Below are 20219 nucleotides of genomic sequence, written 5' to 3'. Positions count from 1 at the left end.
ACTTGTTGGGCCGAAGGGCCTGTTTCCACACTGTAAGTAATCTAATCTAATCTAATCTAACATGCCTATTGGTCAGCGCACAGAGTGCAGGAGTTGGGGTGTCATGTCGCGGCTGTACAGGGCATTGGTGAGACCACTTTTGGAATCGTCAATTCTGATCTCCTTCCTATCGGAAGGATGTTATGAAACTCGAAAGAAAAGATTTACAAGGACGTTGTCAGGATTGAGCTACAGGGAGAGCTGAACAGGCCGGGGCTGTTTTCTCTGGAGTGTCGGAGGCTGAGGGGTGACCTGATAGAGGTTTATAAAATCATGAGGGGGCATGGATAGGGTAACTAGACAAGGTCTTTTTTTTCCCCGGGGTACAGGAGTCCAAAACTGGAGGACATAGTTTTAAGGTGAGAGGGGAAAGATTGATAAAGGGATCTGAGTGGCAATTCTTTCACGCAGAGGGTGGTGCGTGTATGGAATGAGCTGCCAGAGGATGTGGTGGAGGCTGGTACAATGACAGCATTTTAAAGGCATCTGGATGGGGACAAGGGTTTAGAGGGATATGGGCCAAGCGCTGGCAAGTGGGACTAGATTAGGTTAGGACGTCTGGGTTGGCATGGACGAGTTGGGCCGAAGGGTCGGTTTCCGTCCTGGACAGCTCTCTGAGTCTAACAATTCCCTCATGCCGAATGCACAGCAGCAGAAGCCTACTTGGCACTGTCTCGTTTCTCAGCATGATGCCCCACCTCAGATCCAGGCTGAAGCGTGTAAAGCATCCATTTACTGTCGCTCACCTCGTCACAACTGTTTAATCGGAATCTCTCCCACTTCCTCACAATACAGCCCTGCCTATCGTGTCCTGTGATATGTGTGAGGAGGTCGCCCGTCAGTTCAAGGTAGCTCAGACCAAAGGCACAAGAACAGACCTCGTGCTGCGGGAAGCCTGCAACCCGTTTTCGGACATCTCGAATTTTGTGGTGAGTTCAATAGGTGCAGGAGTGGGCCCTTCGAGCCAGCACCACTATTCATTACAATCAGTATCCTGTTCCTGCCTTATCCCCGTAACCCTGGACTCCACTCTCCTTGAGAGCTCTATCCAACTCTTTCTGAAATGAATCCAGAGACTGGGCCTCCACAGCCCTCTGGGGCAGAGCATTCCACACAGCTACCACTCTCTGGGTGAAGACGTTTCTCCTCCATTCTATTCTAAATGGCCTCCCCCTTAATTTTAAACTGTGTTCACACAGAGGGTGGTACGTGTGTGGAATGAGCTGTCAGAGGAAGTGGTGGAGGCTGGTACAATTGCAACATTTAAGAGGCATTTGGATGGGTATATGAATAGGAAGGGTTTGGAGGGATATGGGCCGGGTGCTGGCAGGTGGGACTAGATTGAGTTGGGCCGAAGGGTCTGTTTCCGTGCTGTACATCTCTATGACTCTGTGGTTCGGCACTCACCCATCAGCAGAAACATGTTTCCTGCCTCCAGTGTGTCCTATCCTTTAATAATCTTATACGTCTCAATCAGATCCCCTCTCAGGCTTCTAAACTCAAGGGTATACAAGCCCAGTCACTCCAATCTTTCAACATATGATAGTCCCGCCTTTCACGGCATTGACCTCGTGAACCTACGCTGCACTCCCTCAATAGCCAGAATGTCTTTCCTCAAATTTGGGGACCAAAACTGCACATAATACTCCAGGTGCGGTCTCACCAGGGCCCTGTACAGCTGCAGACGGGCCTCTTTGCTTCTATACTCAATTCCTCTTGTTATGAAGGCCAGCATGCCATTAGCTTTCTTCACTACCTGCTGTACCTGCATGCTTACCTTCATTGACTGGTGTACAAGAACACCCAGATCTCTCTGTACTGCCCCTTTACCCAACTTGACTCCATTTAGGTAGTAATCTGCCTTCCTGTTCTTGCCCCCAAAGTGGATAACCACTTTGGATAACCCTGAAAAGGAGTATAAGGTGAATCACCAGCCTCAGGATTTCGCAAATGACAGAAAGGTGGCCTTTGTTGAAATGTGACTCATTCTGGGGCGCCATGCGGAATCCCGCCCTTTCTGAGTTAGAGCTGTGGAGGAGAGGGCTGTTGAGTTGGTTCACTCTTGAGGACTGATCAATCATGGCTGCCGATGAACTCTGACCCCCGCATAGGACGTGGATGGCGCAATGAAATGCTTTATCCTATCAACCTCCTGTTGTGCGATGGCATCAGCGGTACAGAAAAGGGGGCAAGCAAAGTTAAAACTCCCGCAACACCAGCCCAACAGGTTTAATTGGAAGCACACTAGCTTTCGGAGCGACGCTCCTACAAATCACGAAAAGGGACAAAGTGCACTCAGCCACCCTCAACGCTGGACACAGCAGCAGATGTGAACGGAGACTCACACATTGTCTAGCCCCCCCTCCCCCCCCCCCCCCACCGTTTCTTTTTCAGTCACAACTGAATGAAAGTGAACTGAAAGAAGGAAGTGAAACTGTGGTGACGGCGAACTTTCTAAAACCAGTTAAACATTCAGGAAGTCAATTTGCAGTTACACGCCTTCCAGTTTCAAAAGCCGGGCTTATTTTTAAACCCAAATCATGGAAGGGGACATGTGCAGCGCTGGCCACGCTAGCGTTTATTGCCAATTCTGAACTGCCTTTGAGAAAGTGGTGGTAAACCACCTTTAAAGCCACTCTGGACTCACGGTAAGGTTCCCAATTCCGACACTAGGCGGCGACAGGCTGAGCTGCGAGGCCGTGAAATTCCGTATCACAGAAGGTGGGTTCAAGGCTGAGGTGGCAAACAGACAAAAACTCGGCAGTTTGTGGGCGGCACGGTGGCACAGTGGTTAGCACTGCTGCCTCACAGCGCCGGAGACCCGGGTTCAATTCCCGACTCAGGCGATTGACTGTGTGGAGTTTGCACGTTCTCCCCGTGTCTGCGTGGGTTTCCTCCGGGTGCTCCGGTTTCCTCCCACAGTCCAAAGATGTGCAGGGTCAGGTTAATTGGCCATGCTAAATTGCCCGTAGTGTTAGGTAAGGGGTAAATGTAGGGGTATGGGTGGGTTGCGCTTCGGCGGGTAGGTGTGGACTTGTTGGGCCGAAGGGCCTGTTTCCACACTGTAAGTAATCTAATCTAATCTAATCTAATCTAATCAGAACGTTACGTGGGAGAAAGTGACGATTCGGCAGCAAGAATAAAGTGCGCTAAGTATTACTTGAAAATAGGAGGCTGCAGAAAACTGTAGCACAGGATCCCGGGAGTCCTCCTCCATGATTTGTACACCCCGGTTCAGCAGGTAACAGGCAATGTTGGCCTGATTTCGAACAAAACTGGGGAAAATGGGCATGGCCTATGCAAGGCAGGAGTCAGACCACGACTGCAGGATGTGACTAGCTTTTGGGAAGATACATTGGCACCACAGGCAGTCCAGAGAAGGTTCACTCGGCTGGTCCCGGGGAGAGGTCGGGTAGTTCGGGGCTTGCGCTCGTTTCGAAGCACGAGAGGCGACCGTATCGAAAGGTGCACGATCCTCGGAGGGACGTCGGCAGGGGGGGCAGATGGTGAGAGGTTGCCACCCCCCTCGTGGGGAAGAATCTGGGTGTCAAATTCTGCCCTCTGCTGAGCTGCGAGCCTGTGGAAGTCTGTACCGCAGAAGGTGGGTCCGAGGCTGAGGTAGGCAGGTTTTGAAGCCGGAATGGGAGTCAAGTGTAATGGGGAAAAGGGCAGAAGAGTGGAGTTTGGGGGGTTGGTCAGATCAGCCACAATCTCACTGGCAGAGCAAGCTTGAAGGGACAAACCACCTCCTTGTGCTCCAACATCATACGCTCTATTTAGACCCAGTGACAATGAAGGAACAGTGATATTTCCAAGTCAGGGAGGGCAAGTGGCTCAGAGGGGAGCTTGCAGGGGGTAGTTTTCACTGCTGCCTTTATCCTTCGAGATGGAAGTGGCTGTGGGTTTTGTAAAGTGCTGTCTGAGGAGCCTGGGGGAGTTGCTGCAGTGCGTCTTGTAGATGGTGAACACTGCTGCTACTGAGCGTCGGGGGGGGTGGGGCGTGGGGGGTTGTGGGGACAGTTTGCCCCTGGATGGTTCTCGAGTGTGGTTAGAGCTGCCCCCACCCCTCCTCCTCCCCCATCCAGGGCAAGGGGGTAGTATTCCCTCACCCCCCTCCTGACTTGGGCCTTGTCGATGGTGGGGGACAGGCTTTGTGGGGCGGAGTCAGGAGGGGAGTGACTCGCTGCAGGATTCCCAGCCTCTGACCTGCTCTTGTTACCCCTATGTGTTTATGTGGCGAGTCCCAGTTGAGTTTCCGGTCAACGGTAAACCCCAGGATGGTGCGAGTACAGTTGATATAGTTTACATGAATTCCAAGTAAGCCTTTAACAAAGTCATGTGTGAGAGACTGATAAGGAAGGCAAAAGCTCTTTTGAGATCCAGCGTAACTTGGCAAGTTGGATCCAAAATTGACTTAGGGGTAGGAGGCAGTGATCAGTGCTGGGTCACACCAGGAAGATGTGGACAGGCTGGTCAGGTCAGTGGCAGATGGAATTGAACACTGGTAAGTCTGAGGCGATGCACTTAGTTTTATTTTCTTTTCAAGGGGAGGGCAGGGACTAAATCAAAATAGAGTTGGAGTGGGAAGTAATGCACTCCAATCTCCTGGTTATATTTTTTTTTCTTCCCGAGTGGCCAGTCAAGGAGTTGAAGCTTTTTATTTTTTTTTAAACCCCCCCCCCCCACACTACCGCCTAACTGCGGTAGTGCTTAATTTTTCCCCAGCACCCATGGTGTGTGTGTGAGACACAAGGTGCACGAATCTTTATTCAAATTCCACCAACAGGAAGATATGAAAACACCCGAGTGGCCAGTGACAAACACTGCCCTTCACATCGAAGGGCAGTGCTGTGTGATCAAAACTGTGCAGGGGAGGGTAGGGACTAAATCAAACTGGAGTTGGAGGGAGACATGATGCACTCCACTCCCTGTGGCGCCCACCTCTCCCTGAACAACTCCAGGGTGTTGGTCGACACCGCGTGCTCCTTCTGCAAGGACACCCGGGCCCTAAAGGAAGAGGGGCAGGCAGTCGGCCCTAACGACACCCTCCACGGCCCGCCGCCTGGACCTGTTGATGGCCAGTTTGGCCAGGCCCAGGAGCAGACCCACGAGGAGGTCTTCAGACCTGCCCTCCCTCCTCCGTACCGGGCGCCCGAAGATCAGGAGCGTGGGACTGAAGTGCAGCCCAAAGCAGAGGAGCGATGCACTTTGTCAAGAACAAACGAGGAATTGCTCAAATCAACAGGAGACTGAATTTCAAAGGATCTTCGGGTAAGAGCGGTTCAGGCAGCGTACAGGACCTTTGTCAGTCGTGGTGTAGGTTAGAAGAGCAGGCAAGTTACGTTGGAGGTCCTCAAGTCTTTGGTTCGGCCACAGTGTGTGCTGGCTTCCCACACTCTAGGAAGTTGTAGTGGAGGCTGGGGCGGAGAGAAGATTCACCAGGATAGTGCCCGGGACGGAGCAGGTTAACGATGAAGAGAAGCTGGAGAAACAGTAACAAGGGAGGGTGGGAGGCAAGAGGATTTGAGGTAATTTTCACCCAAAAGGTGGTGAGGATCTAGAATGCACTGCCTGGCAGGGTTAAATGAGGCAGGACACCTCACAACCTTTTCATAAAGTATTTGGATGAGCAGTCGGAACGTCCTAACATTCGAAGCTGTGGGGCCTACCGGGGGGGGGGGGTGGGGGAGTGGGACTAGTGTCGAGTTAGTAGCTTTGGCCAGTTACAGGCTTGATGGGCCAAAGGGCCTCTTTGGCGCTGCATGATTCCTTTGAGCTTTTTCCCCTAGTTTTGTTTGATCACCACTGTGTGAACAATCCAGACAGGAAGACCACCACGCCAATGAAACCCCCTTCTTTATACGAGAAGGTAATCAGCCCATTTTCTTTATTTTTGATTGGTTCCTTACAGTGCGAAGAATTTGTCTACACCCACGTCCCTCTGCTGACCACTGTTCCGGAGTATCCCGAGGATTACGATCTGTGTGGGGTGAGTATCTCGAAGTTAGCATTCGTTGAGTGGTGTACCTCAGAGAGAGGGCGATCTAATCATTCACATAGTACAGGCACACTGGCTGGCCCGAATGGCCACCTCCTGTGTTCCCTTGCAATCAAATACCCGGCGCACGTCCAGAGCGTCCTCTTGGTCAGGATAGCGAACCCACGTCGCCTGGCCCAGAGGTCCGGGCACTGCCGCCAGGGGACTCTTGTGGTTACAGTGGGAAAGGGCCTGCTTTTGCGGTCCGGCTGTCAGTCGTGTAGACTTGTGTTCACTCAGGAATGAGCCTCAAACGGTACCCTTCTGTATTTACGGACAGGCTCTGCACATCTGCACGAGGAAAGTGGACGCGCATTTCGACAGAATCCGCCAACCAGTATAAAGTAAGTATGATATCAGCGTCTGTACAGGGGTAAAGATTTATAGACAGTGTGGTACTCACCATTTGGGGTTATGAGTGGGTCGGGGCTGGGGGGAGGGGATGATGGGGAAGCAGCCGTAGCTACTAATGGTTCCACTTTGAATACCAACTCTCATCTATGCTTTATTTTTTGAAAGTTGTGCCTTGCCATTTAGTGAAAGGCACTGAGGTTGAAAAGGGAGGATGAAATCTTTAGAAAGCGATGGTTAGTGAATGTCAACCTTCAGGAACAAGAGAACAATTCAGTATTTTGGCTTTGTGATTTTTTTTTTTTCAGACTGTCGAACGGTGAGAGAGGCAGGACATGAACTGAAGGCCAGCCCGCAAATTTATATTGGGGAAAAAAAAAATCCTCTTGCATTGCTTAGAAATTTAATTCCAGATCAGCGCGCACTCTCTCTGAATGCTGGGAGCGACTCAGCAGGTCTGTGAGCATTTGTGGAGAGAGAGGGGCAAAACAGTCAATGTTTCAAGTCGAAATATTTCAAACTCTTACGGTTTGCTGCAGGTGTTTGAGAATGAGAGTGGAGGGAGAATGAGAGAGTTTTAGCATTCAGCCGAAGCCCTGTTTGCCTCCATGACAATCGGCGCAGCTTAGAGAAGCAGTTCATTGTCTCAGAATGATTCCAAATTCGAGCTGGAGGTCTGACGAGGCACTGTCAGTTTAGGTCTTCCTTCTTCCAATCGCTACTGTCAATGATTTCCGCCAACTTAGCTACTAGATGTTGCCAAGACAACAACACTGTTAGGACCTACACAAGTTTGTTGATTCAACGCAGCCGGGGGGGGGGAAATAATGCAGCTTTCACAACAGAAGAAAAAGGCCATGGTGACAGGATTCGATCTGATCGATGTGACAGGATTCGATCTGATCGATGTGACAGGATTCGATCTGATCGACGTCAATCTGAATTCAACACCTCTCATTACTCCTCCCTTTGTCCTCTGGAGCTGATTACAAGTTGACCTTAAAAATGCGCTTTAAAACCTTGATTTGCTTGCTTAATAAACGCTTTTTTTTTTACTAACATACCACTTTGCAAATTGATGTGGTTTGTTGACGTGGCTTTCCGTTATTCTGTGTGATACCTTGCTACGCAGCCTGGGAGTCGACATTTCCTTCACTTAACCTTGGATGAGACCAGATACTAAAATGAATGCCCTCTCCTTCCACAGTCGAGAGACAGCCTCTGAGTGAACAGCAGCGAGCTGTCATTGCTTATTGTTAATACCCATTAAGCAGGAGGATTATGAACGCGTTGAACCCCTTCAGAGCTGCTCCCAGCAGTTTATATAATCAAATGACCCGTTTTCTCCTCATTGACAATCACTTGTTAACGAGTACAATTGTCCATCCAGGAAACTCCATGCCACGGCTCAAGACTTCTGTGGGTCTTTATGTGGCTGATGGCTCTGACCCTGAAGCTGCACCCCCAAGTATACACTTGGTAGATGTTTCCGGGAGGGAATACTGGTCCCTGGCCTTGAGGTCACTCCCACGCCTTTTTCTCAGATTGGTTCCCACACTTCCTCTTGCCAACGAGCATCCTCGAAACCTCAAGCCTGGCTTTATCTCGTTTTCACTTCAATTTGATTGGCCCATTGAGCATTTGAGGGCGAGATCAGAGCCACGGTGGCATTGACAGAAGAGATTGAACCGTTCTTTGCTCCTGAAAGTTCTATGTATCAATAGTATCCCGTGTTACCTGCAGTGGGGGAACAAATTAGATTGCCGACAGTGTGGAAACAGGCCCTTCAGCCCAACCAGTCCACACCTACCCTCCGAAGAGTAACCCACCCAGATCCAATTCTCTCTGACTAATGCACCTAACACTGTGGGTAACCTAGCATGGCCCATCCACCTTAAACTGCACATCCCTGAGCACTATGGGTAATTTAGCATGGCCCATCCACCTTAAACTGCACATCCTTGAGCACTATGGGTAATTTAGCACAGCCAATCCACCCTAACCTGCACATCCCTGAACACTGTGGGGTAATTTAGCACGGCCAATCCACCCCAACCTGCATATCACTGGGCACTATGGGTAATTTAGCATGGCCAATCCACCCTAACCTGCACATCCCTGGGCATTATGGGTAATTTAGCATAGCCAATCCACCCTAACCTGCATATCTTTGGACTGTGGGAGGAAACCAGAGCACCTGGAGGAAACCCACGCAGACACAGGTAGTATGTGCAAACTCCCACACAGTCAGTCGCCCGAGGCTGGAATCGAACCTGGGTCCCTGGTGCTGTGAGGCAGCAGTGCTAACCACTGAGCTACCGTGCCGCCCATGATCTCAGGCTGATGACAGTGTCTCGACCACCCACACGGGAATTCTCCAAAACCGACAACACAAACACTGGTTGCCTGATGCCAAACACAGATTTTCCAGTTGAAACTTTAATGACCCTAAGAGAGGCACAGTAGTTAACGAGGGAAAGTGAAGTGTTGTAGTCCTTTGGGTAAAAACAAAAGTACCAGCCAAAGAGAAATTATTTCAAACTTTAATCTGAATAAAACTGAATCCTGAGATTAATATTCCAAAAGGGTGTTTGTCAAATGATGCTTCACCTTTGTTCCGTACAACATGACAGCTAGTTTTAACAAGTTTTTGTACCGTTCCTCATCTGAAACAAAACTGGGAAGTGGCTTTCAACTCGGAGCTCCACAGCAGAGGAACGTGGAAGAGCAAAACAAAGGGAAAAGGAACAAGGGCACGTTGAGACTCGTAATGTCCTGTGGGAATAATTCGGCCAGGGAGCCACAAGCGAAAGATGATAAAATCGGTCAGTCACTCTTGCAGACGGAGTGTACAGCATTCCTTGACACAAGACTCATTCAACAAGAAAATAACGTAGCAATGTCACCCTGTTTCAGAGCGAGCCAAGGTGCTATTGCGAACCTGTAAGTGTCAGTAATACAGCAGTTGCAGGTATGTCTGGACAGTGTACAACGCACTGTGACATTCCGGCGATCGATCCACACTTTCCAGACATTTCCAGTTTACAAGGTGCAGTCAGATTTTGCTTCAAATATCGCTGTGTGCTTCCAGTTCCACTCCCCAATCAGTTCCCACTTACCAGGGGGTGACGTGCTCTCATTCTCAAACTTTACCCCTGTCACGCTCCTTTCTGACTGGACAGACTTTCATCACCGTCCTCGCGTCTCTTCCATATCTGAGGATGAATCGAGATTAGATTAGATTAGGTTCCTTACAGTGTGGAAACAGGCCCTTCGGCCCGACCAGTCCACACTGATCCTCCGAAGAGTAACCCATTTCCCTCCGACTCATGCACCTAACATTATGGGGCAATTTAGCATGACCAATCCACCCTAACCTGCACATCCCTGAACACTATGGGTAATTTAGTACGGCCAATCCACCCTAACCTGCACATCCCTGAGCACTATGGGTAATTTAGCATGACCAATCCACCCTAACCTGCACATCCCTGAGCACTATGGGTAATTTAGTACGGCCAATCCACCCTAACCTGCACATCCCTGGTTTCAGGGTGAGGACCAGTTCGGTCAGTCGAAGGAGGGTTTCAGGGTGAGGACCAGTTCGGTCAGTCGAAGGAGGGTTTCAGGGTGAGGACCAGTTCGGTCAGTCGAAGGAGGGTTTCAGGGTGAGGACCAGTTCGGTCAGTCGAAGGAGGGTTTCAGGGTGAGGACCAGTTCGGTCAGTCGAAGGAGGGTTTCAGGGTGAGGACCAGTTCGGTCAGTCGAAGGAGGGTTTCAGGGTGAGGACCAGTTCGGTCAGTCGAAGGAGGGTTTCAGGGTGAGGACCAGTTCGGTCAGTCGAAGGAGGGTTTCAGGGTGAGGACCAGTTCGGTCAGTCGAAGGAGGGTTTCAGGGTGAGGACCAGTTCGGTCAGTCGAAGGAGGGTTTCAGGGTGAGGACCAGTTCGGTCAGTCGAAGGAGGGTTTCAGGGTGAGGACCAGTTCGGTCAGTCGAAGGAGGGTTTCAGGGTGAGGACCAGTTCGGTCAGTCGAAGGAGGGTTTCAGGGTGAGGACCAGTTCGGTCAGTCGAAGGAGGGTTTCAGGGTGAGGACCAGTTCGGTCAGTCGAAGGAGGGTTTCAGGGTGAGGACCAGTTCGGTCAGTCGAAGGAGGGTTTCAGGGTGAGGACCAGTTCGGTCAGTCGAAGGAGGGTTTCAGGGTGAGGACCAGTTCGGTCAGTCGAAGGAGGGTTTCAGGGTGAGGACCAGTTCGGTCAGTCGAAGGAGGGTTTCAGGGTGAGGACCAGTTCGGTCAGTCGAAGGAGGGTTTCAGGGTGAGGACCAGTTCGGTCAGTCGAAGGAGGGTTTCAGGGTGAGGACCAGTTCGGTCAGTCGAAGGAGGGTTTCAGGGTGAGGACCAGTTCGGTCAGTCGAAGGAGGGTTTCAGGGTGAGGACCAGTTCGGTCAGTCGAAGGAGGGTTTCAGGGTGAGGACCAGTTCGGTCAGTCGAAGGAGGGTTTCAGGGTGAGGACCAGTTCGGTCAGTCGAAGGAGGGTTTCAGGGTGAGGACCAGTTCGGTCAGTCGAAGGAGGGTTTCAGGGTGAGGACCAGTTCGGTCAGTCGAAGGAGGGTTTCAGGGTGAGGACCAGTTCGGTCAGTCGAAGGAGGGTTTCAGGGTGAGGACCAGTTCGGTCAGTCGAAGGAGGGTTTCAGGGTGAGGACCAGTTCGGTCAGTCGAAGGAGGGTTTCAGGGTGAGGACCAGTTCGGTCAGTCGAAGGAGGGTTTCAGGGTGAGGACCAGTTCGGTCAGTCGAAGGAGGGTTTCAGGGTGAGGACCAGTTCGGTCAGTCGAAGGAGGGTTTCAGGGTGAGGACCAGTTCGGTCAGTCGAAGGAGGGTTTCAGGGTGAGGACCAGTTCGGTCAGTCGAAGGAGGGTTTCAGGGTGAGGACCAGTTCGGTCAGTCGAAGGAGGGTTTCAGGGTGAGGACCAGTTCGGTCAGTCGAAGGAGGGTTTCAGGGTGAGGACCAGTTCGGTCAGTCGAAGGAGGGTTTCAGGGTGAGGACCAGTTCGGTCAGTCGAAGGAGGGTTTCAGGGTGAGGACCAGTTCGGTCAGTCGAAGGAGGGTTTCAGGGTGAGGACCAGTTCGGTCAGTCGAAGGAGGGTTTCAGGGTGAGGACCAGTTCGGTCAGTCGAAGGAGGGTTTCAGGGTGAGGACCAGTTCGGTCAGTCGAAGGAGGGTTTCAGGGTGAGGACCAGTTCGGTCAGTCGAAGGAGGGTTTCAGGGTGAGGACCAGTTCGGTCAGTCGAAGGAGGGTTTCAGGGTGAGGACCAGTTCGGTCAGTCGAAGGAGGGTTTCAGGGTGAGGACCAGTTCGGTCAGTCGAAGGAGGGTTTCAGGGTGAGGACCAGTTCGGTCAGTCGAAGGAGGGTTTCAGGGTGAGGACCAGTTCGGTCAGTCGAAGGAGGGTTTCAGGGTGAGGACCAGTTCGGTCAGTCGAAGGAGGGTTTCAGGGTGAGGACCAGTTCGGTCAGTCGAAGGAGGGTTTCAGGGTGAGGACCAGTTCGGTCAGTCGAAGGAGGGTTTCAGGGTGAGGACCAGTTCGGTCAGTCGAAGGAGGGTTTCAGGGTGAGGACCAGTTCGGTCAGTCGAAGGAGGGTTTCAGGGTGAGGACCAGTTCGGTCAGTCGAAGGAGGGTTTCAGGGTGAGGACCAGTTCGGTCAGTCGAAGGAGGGTTTCAGGGTGAGGACCAGTTCGGTCAGTCGAAGGAGGGTTTCAGGGTGAGGACCAGTTCGGTCAGTCGAAGGAGGGTTTCAGGGTGAGGACCAGTTCGGTCAGTCGAAGGAGGGTTTCAGGGTGAGGACCAGTTCGGTCAGTCGAAGGAGGGTTTCAGGGTGAGGACCAGTTCGGTCAGTCGAAGGAGGGTTTCAGGGTGAGGACCAGTTCGGTCAGTCGAAGGAGGGTGTCGGTGGAAGGGTACTGGGTGGTACGGCGGGAAAGGAAGAAGCGGAGTGCTTTGAGTCCTTAGCATGGTCCAATCCACCCTAACCTGCACATCTATGGACTGTGGGAGGAAACCCACACAGACCCGGGGGGGGGGGGGGGAGGGAAGAATGTGCAAACTCCACACAGTCGCCCAAGGCTGGAATCAGACCTGGGACCCTGGCGCTGTGAGGCAGCAGTGCTAACCACTGAGCCACCATACTCCCTGACTCTGAAAATTAGCAGAGTGATCGCGTTTCCACCTGGATAAGTTGAATAAATGGTCAATAAGTTGTCAAAACAAGCCGTTAATCCACCAACATTGACAAATCACTTTTTCTTCCCCCTCAATTATTTTTGCAAAAACTGACTGGGACACTGACAGCAGCGCATGTCACGATAATGCAGTATTTCATATCAAGTCCTTATACACCAATCACCATGCTCGGAGAATCACTGGAGGAAACCCTTCGGCCCATCAAGTCCGTGCCATCTCTCTGTCGAACAATCCAGTCAGTCTCCCTCCCGGCCTGTTCATCCCCAACGAGGACCCCTTTAAAAATCCTTTCAAAACTGTTTTCTGTCTCTCCTTCCACCGCCCTCACTGGCAGTGATCCCAGGTCACCATCACTAGCCGAGTAAAACGTACGTCCTCCTGTCCCTCCCTCCCCATCTTTTGCCAAGAACGGCAAGTCCATCTGTCCTTGTCCTCCTCTCTCCCACCACCTCACACCCTCGGTATTGAGATCGTTGAGAGAAAATGAGTTGAGGTAGTCAAGATTTCAACAGTATGTACTAAAGACCTCCTGCTGTCCTCGTAATCATAACTGATACTGTGTGCTTCTTTTCAAACTCTTGAGTCCCAAATTACCCTCCAAGGTACTGTGTCTGGTTAGCTTACCTCCACAATTATCATCATTGATCATGTGCACTGATCAAAGGAGCCCTTTTGAGGCATCGTGGTGGTGTCCCTACCTCTGTGCCAGAAGATCTGGGTTCAAGTCTCACCTGCGCTGGAGCTACGTCATCAAACTGTTATTCCCTGACTAATCCACCCTAACCAGCTCATCCCTGAGCACTATGGGGAATTTAACATGATCAATCCACCCTAACCTGCACATCTGAGCATTATGGGTAATTTAACATGACCAATCCACCCTAACCTGTACATCCCTGAGCACTATGGGTAATTTAGCACGGACAATCCACCCTAACCTGCACATCCCTGAACACTATGGGTAATTTAGCACGGACAATCCACCCTAACCTGCACATCCCTGAGCACTATGGGTAATTTAGCACGGACAATCCACCCTAACCTGCACATGGTTAGCTTACCTCCACAATTATCATCATTGATCATGTGCACTGATCAAAGGAGCCCTCTTGAGGCACCGTGGTAGTGTCCCTACCTCTGTGCCAGAAGATCTGGGTTCAAGTCTCACCTGCGCTGGAGCTACGTCATAAAACTGTTATCCCCTGACCAATCCACCCTAACCTGCTCATCCCTGAGCACTATGGGGAATTTAACATGACCAATCCACCCTAACCTGCACATCTGAGCATTATGGGTAATTTAACATGACCAATCCACCCTAACCTGCACATCCCTGAGCACTATCGGTAATTCAGCACGGCCAATCCACCCTAACCTGCACATCCCTGAACACTATGGGTAATTTAGCACGGCCAATCCACCCTAACCTGCACATCCCTGAGCACTATGGGTAATTTAGCACGGCCAATCCACCCTAACCTGCTCATCCCTGAGCACTATGGGTAATTTAGCATGGCCAATCCACCCTAACCTGCTCATCCCTGAACATGATGGGCATTTTAGCACGGCCAATCCACCCTAACCTGCACATCGCTGGGCAAACATGGATTAAAGTAAGCACCATTAATCAAGTCTCTTCTTTCCACCTGGAACTGCTTTTTCTCGCTTAGTCTTGCTCCCCCACTCTTAGTCGTGTGTCATTCCAAACTGTTAACACATGTGCGTAGAGTGTACAACCATTACTCTCTGCCAATATATTACACAAACTGCACTGCTACGGGAGCAGAAAAGCAGCACGTCTACATGGTGATACAAACCTGTATGTAAGCCTCCGATAGGGTGATCATCTGTGGCAAGATGTCAGATACCTGTAGATCCTGCAGCTCATACCACTTTCCTGTGCCCTGAAAGTACAGTAACCAGGGGTTAGTATTTCGCAGAATCTCAACACAGGAGTCAGTAGACAGAGCTATGACAGCTAGGGCAATTAGTTGTAATCTTTCCTCGGGCACACATGAATCATTATCTTGCATAGCTGTAAAACAACACCAGGCATGACATACACCCAGAAACTGTACTCAAACTTAACTACTGGAAAATCGGAATTAGAAACGGAGCATTCTGGAAATGTATAACTGGCCGATCTGCAGCCGAAGAGATAAAGGAAAGTCACACATCCCCGACAGTAAATGCCTTAACCAGATCTGCCAGTATCTGGAAGATAAGGCCTTCCATTGGACTGAGCAGGGAACTCTTAAGTTGAAGTCAAGAATGCAGACAATTGCCGACATGCAGTTATCGTTTTTAATCTTGCAATTCCTGACTCCTGGTTATTCTTATCCCACTTACTTTGGCTTCCCCCAATCATGACACAAATTCAGACAAAAGGAAGTGCACTGAAACACGTCAACTCTCCAAAAAATGCAGATAGCCTTTCTAGTGTGTTACATTTATAATTACTAAACAGTGCAATTTACAAGACTAACTTTTTATAAAAGAACCCCCACAGTGTGGAAAAAAGCCCTTCGGCCCAAAAGGTCCACACCGACCCTCCGAAGAGATCCATTCCCCTACACTATTACCCCTGAACAATGCACCTAACCTACACATCGCTGAATACGATGTGCAATTTAACATGGCCAATAGACTCTAACCTGCACATCACTGAGCACTATGGGTAACTTAACATGGCCAATCCACCCTAACCTCCACATCCCTGAGCACTATGGGTAATTTAACATGGCCAATCCATTCTAACCTGCACACTATAGGTAATTTAGCACGGCTAATCCACCCTAACCTGCACATCCCTGAACACTATGGGTAATTTAGCACGGCTAATCCACCCTAACCTGCACATCCCTGAGCACTATGGGTAATTTAACATGGCCAATCCATTCTAACCTGCACACTATAGGTAATTTAGCAAGGTCAATCCACCCTAATCTGCACATCCCTGAGCACTATGGGTAATTTAGCACAGCCAATCCACCCTAACCTGCACGTTACTGAGCACTATGGGTAATTTAGCATGACAAATCCACCCAAACCTGCACATCCCTAAGCACTATGGGTAATTTAGCATGGCCAATCCCCCCTAACCTGCACATTCCTGAACACTATGGGTAATTTAGCATGGCCAATCCGGAGAATGTGCAAACTCCACACAGACAGTCGCCTGAGGCTGGGTTCGAACCCAGGTCCCTGGTGCTGTGAGGCAGCAGTGCTAACCACTGAGCCACCACTAGAGAGAACAGATCATACTTTCCTGACAAGTATGACTTGGCAGTTCAGGTATCCTCCTTGGGAATCATTTGTAAACCGTCTCCAGTTTTCAAATTGGTGACCAGAGCCACAGTCAGTAATCTTATATGTGTGGTTTCGCCAAAGTCATTCCAAATTTAGCATAACTTCATTTCTATCCCTCTAGAAATCAATCCCACAATCGTGCAGTGTGGGGGAGGGGGGGGAATGGGGTCTGCCAAGAGGCAGTTTCCTCCCTGTCTGGGCTGGCCGACGCGTGACCCCAGCCTCAGAATCTGCAACTGAACAATGACGGCTCGCCACTGCGACTGTGGAACAATTCTTCAGATACACATTTCAAACTCTTTTTTGGGTGGCAAAAATACCGTGGCTGCTGGAAATCCGATATAAGCAACTGTCGACCCGGAATGCGAATTCCCCCCTGCCGGGACGCGGCCAGGCTAGCTGAGCGCTCCCAGCACCCTCGTGTCGCATTTCACGAGCCCACAGCCGTCATTATTTCTCGGACCGGCCGCCGCACAGCGGGAGAAGGGGAGGCTTGGCGGCAAGATGAGCGTTCCCGACTGCGTACTCACGTGATGCAGCACGTGGACCCGATAGGCTCCCTCACCCGGTTTCCCGTCGTGCACCACATTTCCAATCAGGTCGTAGGTGGTCTGTTTGTGAGCGGCCTGAACTTCCTCGGACAGGTACTCTCTCAGGTCAACATTCCTAGAACACACATTTCAATTAAAAGGTCGATTTGCTTGTAATCACGAGATCTCACCTAAAAGAAACCGGAGGCGTGAATGTTTTGCCTTATGTACAGGCGAGACGGCACAGCACACAGACCACTCAGCCCAAGCAGTCCCTGCTGGTTTTTAGGCTTTACTTGAGCACCTTTCAGCCGAATCCATCAGCATCGCCCACTACCCCCCGCTCTCCCTCACAAGCAGGTCAAACGCCCCCTGCAACACATGGACACCATTCACTTCACACCACTCCCGTGGCAGACAGTCCCACCTTCCCGTTGCTCACTGGGTGAAGTGGTTGCTGCTGGGAGTTTCCCACTTGGCCGGGTCCATGAAAATCTGGACGCAGGCCAGGACTGAACCCAGACCATCTCCTCACCTCCCCCCACCCCCCTCAACCCAGAACATCGACACGTTCCTGGGAGCCTCACACACCAAGCGCGGAAGCCACTGTATCATAGGTTGGAGCTGCAGCCCACTGCACAATTTTCCTTGAGATTCAATCGTCCGTCTACGCGAGCAGCAGTCACTGGCTCCAGCCTTCTCGTGGGCGGCACGGTGGCACAGTGGTTAGCACTGCTGCCTCACAGCGCCAGAGACCCGGGTTCAATTCCCGACTCAGGCGACTGACTGTGTAGTTTGCACGTTCTCCCAGTGTCTGCGTGGGTTTCGTCCGGGTGCTCCGGTTTCCTCCCACAGTCCAAAGATGTGCAGGGTCAGGTGAATTGGCCATGGTAAATTGCCCGTAGTGTTAGTTAAGGGGTAAATGTAGGGTATGGGTGGATTGCGCTTCAGTGGGTCGGTGTGGACTTGTTGGGCCGAAGGGCCTGTTTCCACACTGTAAGTAATCTAATCTAATCTAAACCAGTCCTGCTGACAATTTCTGAGACTTTTCATCTTGAATCCATCGCGGGCTAGCACTGAACCTCAATTATTTCCACTGCAGGATCGCCGTGAGAACTGCACGTTCTTGCACTCGACCCGATGGGTGCAGGATGAAAAGCTTTCGCCACGCGCTGCCCCTCGCAGCGAGAGGTTGAGGTTTCAGTCAGCGTCCCTGCCCAGATCGCCAGGACAGTGGCTGTCGGTGGAGGGGGGATGGGGGGGGGGGGGGGGGGGGGGGGGGAGGGCATGGCCCATGATGGAGATTATTCACCGATGCGTTTAAAAATAAGCGCGTGGGCCTCTCTTGGCCAAACGGAATTGTACCCGGTCCATGGGCAGCACCTTGAAGGAGGGGAAGGGAGCAAGCCTTCGAAGGTAAGTGGGCTTACGTGATTGGGAAATTCACGATGGTGGGGTTCTTTTCGATGAAGAAGTTGTTCTTTGTGAACCGCTTGATGTAGAAGATGAGGTAAGGTGGGAGCTTCGTCAACTGGAACCTCTTCAGGAAATTCTCCTTGTAGGTTTTATACTCCTGCAGACAACACAAAGAACGCTGACTATAGGCCAAGTTTGCTTTGCGACGTGAAAAAGTCACACAACGCCAGGTTACAGTCCAACTGGTTTGATTGGAAGCACTAACGTTCGGAGCGCTGCTCCTTCATCAGGTGGTTGTGGACGACACAAGTGTAAGACACAGAATTTATAGCAAAGGTTTCCAGTGTGATGGAACGGAAATTATACACTGAAAAATACCTCGATTGTCTGTTAAGTCTCTCATCTGTTAGAGTGACCATGTTAGTTTCACTTCTTTCATGTGTAAATCACAAAACCTTTTTTTAAAAGTTACATTCTCAGGTTCACTTTAACAGTTGGTGTCAGCCCCAGGTAATATGTGGAAGGTGTTAGCTCCCTGTGTGCTGTTGTCTGTGCCATAGTGTTTAGACTGACTCTAATCTAAGAAACGAGGTCACAGAGTCTTACATGGATTCATGCAGTTTTTGAGCAAAGTACAATGTAACTCTGCCAGCACAAATCCACCCCGCAAACGTATATGTGTATGTGACCATGTAAGACTCTGTGAACTCATTTTTTAGATTAGAATCGGTCTAAACACTATGGCACAGACAACAGCACACAGGGAGCTAACACCTTCAACATATTACCTGGGGCTGACACCAACTGTTAAAGTGAACCTGAGAATGTAACTTTTTAAAAAAAGGTTTTGTGATTTCCACATGAAAGAAGTGAAACTAACATGGTCACTCTAACAGATGAGAGACTTAACAAACAGTCAAGGTATTTTTCAGTGTATAACTTCCATTACATTACACTGTAAACCTTTGCTATAAATTCTGTGTTACAATCGAGTCCTCCACTATCACCTGATGAAGGAGCGTCGCTCCGAAAGCTAGTGTGCTTCCAATTAAACCTGTTGGACTCTAACCTGGTGTTGCGTGATTTTTAACTTTGTACACCCCAGTCCAACACCGGCACCTCTAAATAATGCTTTGCGACAGCATCTTTAATTAACTGAGGCCTTTCCAAAATGCTAATGATGCACTTTCAAAGTGTAGGCACTGTCACAGAACGTAGGTCAACAGAGGGACACCAGCAGGTTTGACTTTTCATTGGACAGAATGAGAGTTTAACCACCACCTTGGGCTTAAAAAGGGGGTTATGTTTGGTTAAGAAAAGCTAGCCATCAGCGAAGGTACCCCGGAGGCTGTTGGACGGTCACAGAAAGGGGGGGGGGGGGGGGGGCAGGGGGCCATACCATCAGACCTTTTACATCCACCAGAGAAAGCAAACAGGCCTCAGTTTATCCACAGTGTGCCACCTCCAGCAGTGCAGCACTCCCTCCCTACTGCACTGAAGGGGCAGTCGAGATTCGGGGTCCTTTTTTCGTTAAGTACAGACACCAAGTAGCAAAACAAGGAAGCTACAACGAACTGATACGGCACTGGTTTGAATGGACTGTGCCCGATTCTAGACACAAAGCTCGACAAAGAAGGCCAAGGCGCTGGGTCCACAGGAGGATTAACATTCTCCTGGGCAGTTCACAGGAATTGTGAAGGATGTCCTTGCAACAAAGACAGTTAAGGGAAAATTTCGTACCGATGTTCACGGTGGCACAGTGGTTAGCACTGCTGCCTCACAGCGCCAGAGATCCGGGTTCAATTCCCACCTCGGGCGACTGTCTGTGTGGGAGTTTGTACATTCTCCCCGTGTCTGCGTGGGTTTCCTCCGGGTGCTCTGGCTTCCCCCAACTGTCCAAAATATGTGCGGGTTAGGGGGAATTGGCCATGGGCTGAATTGCCCGTAGTGTTAGGTGAAGGGGTAAATGTAGGGGAATGGGTCTGAGTGGGTTACTCTTCGGAGGGTCAGTGTGGACTTGTTGGGCCGAAGGGCCTGTTTCCACACTGTAAGTAATCTAATCTAATCTTCAAGTTTACAAGGCAGGTATTTTGATCAAACCTTGGATAGCTCCTTGAACATAGAGTTACAGGTAGCTAGGATAGTGAAGAAGGCGTTTGGTATGCTTTCCTTTATTGGTCAGAGTATTGAGTCCAGGAGTTGGGAGGTCATGTTGCGGCTGTACAGGACATTGGTTAGGCTACTGTTGGAATATTGCGTGCAGTTCTGGTCTCCTTCCTATCGGAAAGATGTTGTGAAAC

The 20219-nt window shown here is 50.5% G+C and overlaps 2 protein-coding genes across 2 annotated transcripts in view; one reads left to right on the top strand and one right to left on the bottom strand.

Annotated features, from left to right (window-relative positions):
- LOC122542989 (prosaposin-like) overlaps positions 1-7488 on the top strand; it is a 24147-nt gene extending 16659 nt beyond the window's left edge. The window contains exons 6-9 of the mRNA XM_043681133.1: positions 835-968; positions 5951-6028; positions 6357-6420; positions 6736-7488. Of these exons, the coding sequence (XP_043537068.1) occupies positions 835-968; positions 5951-6028; positions 6357-6419 (275 nt within the window). The 3' untranslated portion in view covers position 6420; positions 6736-7488. The remainder of the gene's footprint in view (positions 1-834; positions 969-5950; positions 6029-6356; positions 6421-6735) is intronic.
- Positions 7489-8952: 1464 nt separating this feature from the next.
- The window catches only part of LOC122543194 (U4/U6.U5 tri-snRNP-associated protein 2-like), a 12328-nt gene continuing 1061 nt past the window's right edge, over positions 8953-20219 (bottom strand). The window contains exons 2-5 of the mRNA XM_043681635.1: positions 17934-18076; positions 16504-16639; positions 14482-14568; positions 8953-9642 (exon numbers count right to left, since the gene is read on the bottom strand). Coding sequence (XP_043537570.1) covers positions 9586-9642; positions 14482-14568; positions 16504-16639; positions 17934-18076 — 423 coding nt within the window. The 3' untranslated portion in view covers positions 8953-9585. The remainder of the gene's footprint in view (positions 9643-14481; positions 14569-16503; positions 16640-17933; positions 18077-20219) is intronic.

Source organism: Chiloscyllium plagiosum, chromosome 42, assembly GCF_004010195.1.
Source record: "Chiloscyllium plagiosum isolate BGI_BamShark_2017 chromosome 42, ASM401019v2, whole genome shotgun sequence".
Classification (NCBI taxonomy): Eukaryota; Metazoa; Chordata; class Chondrichthyes; order Orectolobiformes; family Hemiscylliidae; genus Chiloscyllium; species Chiloscyllium plagiosum.
This window is presented reverse-complemented; position numbering and strand designations above follow the sequence as displayed.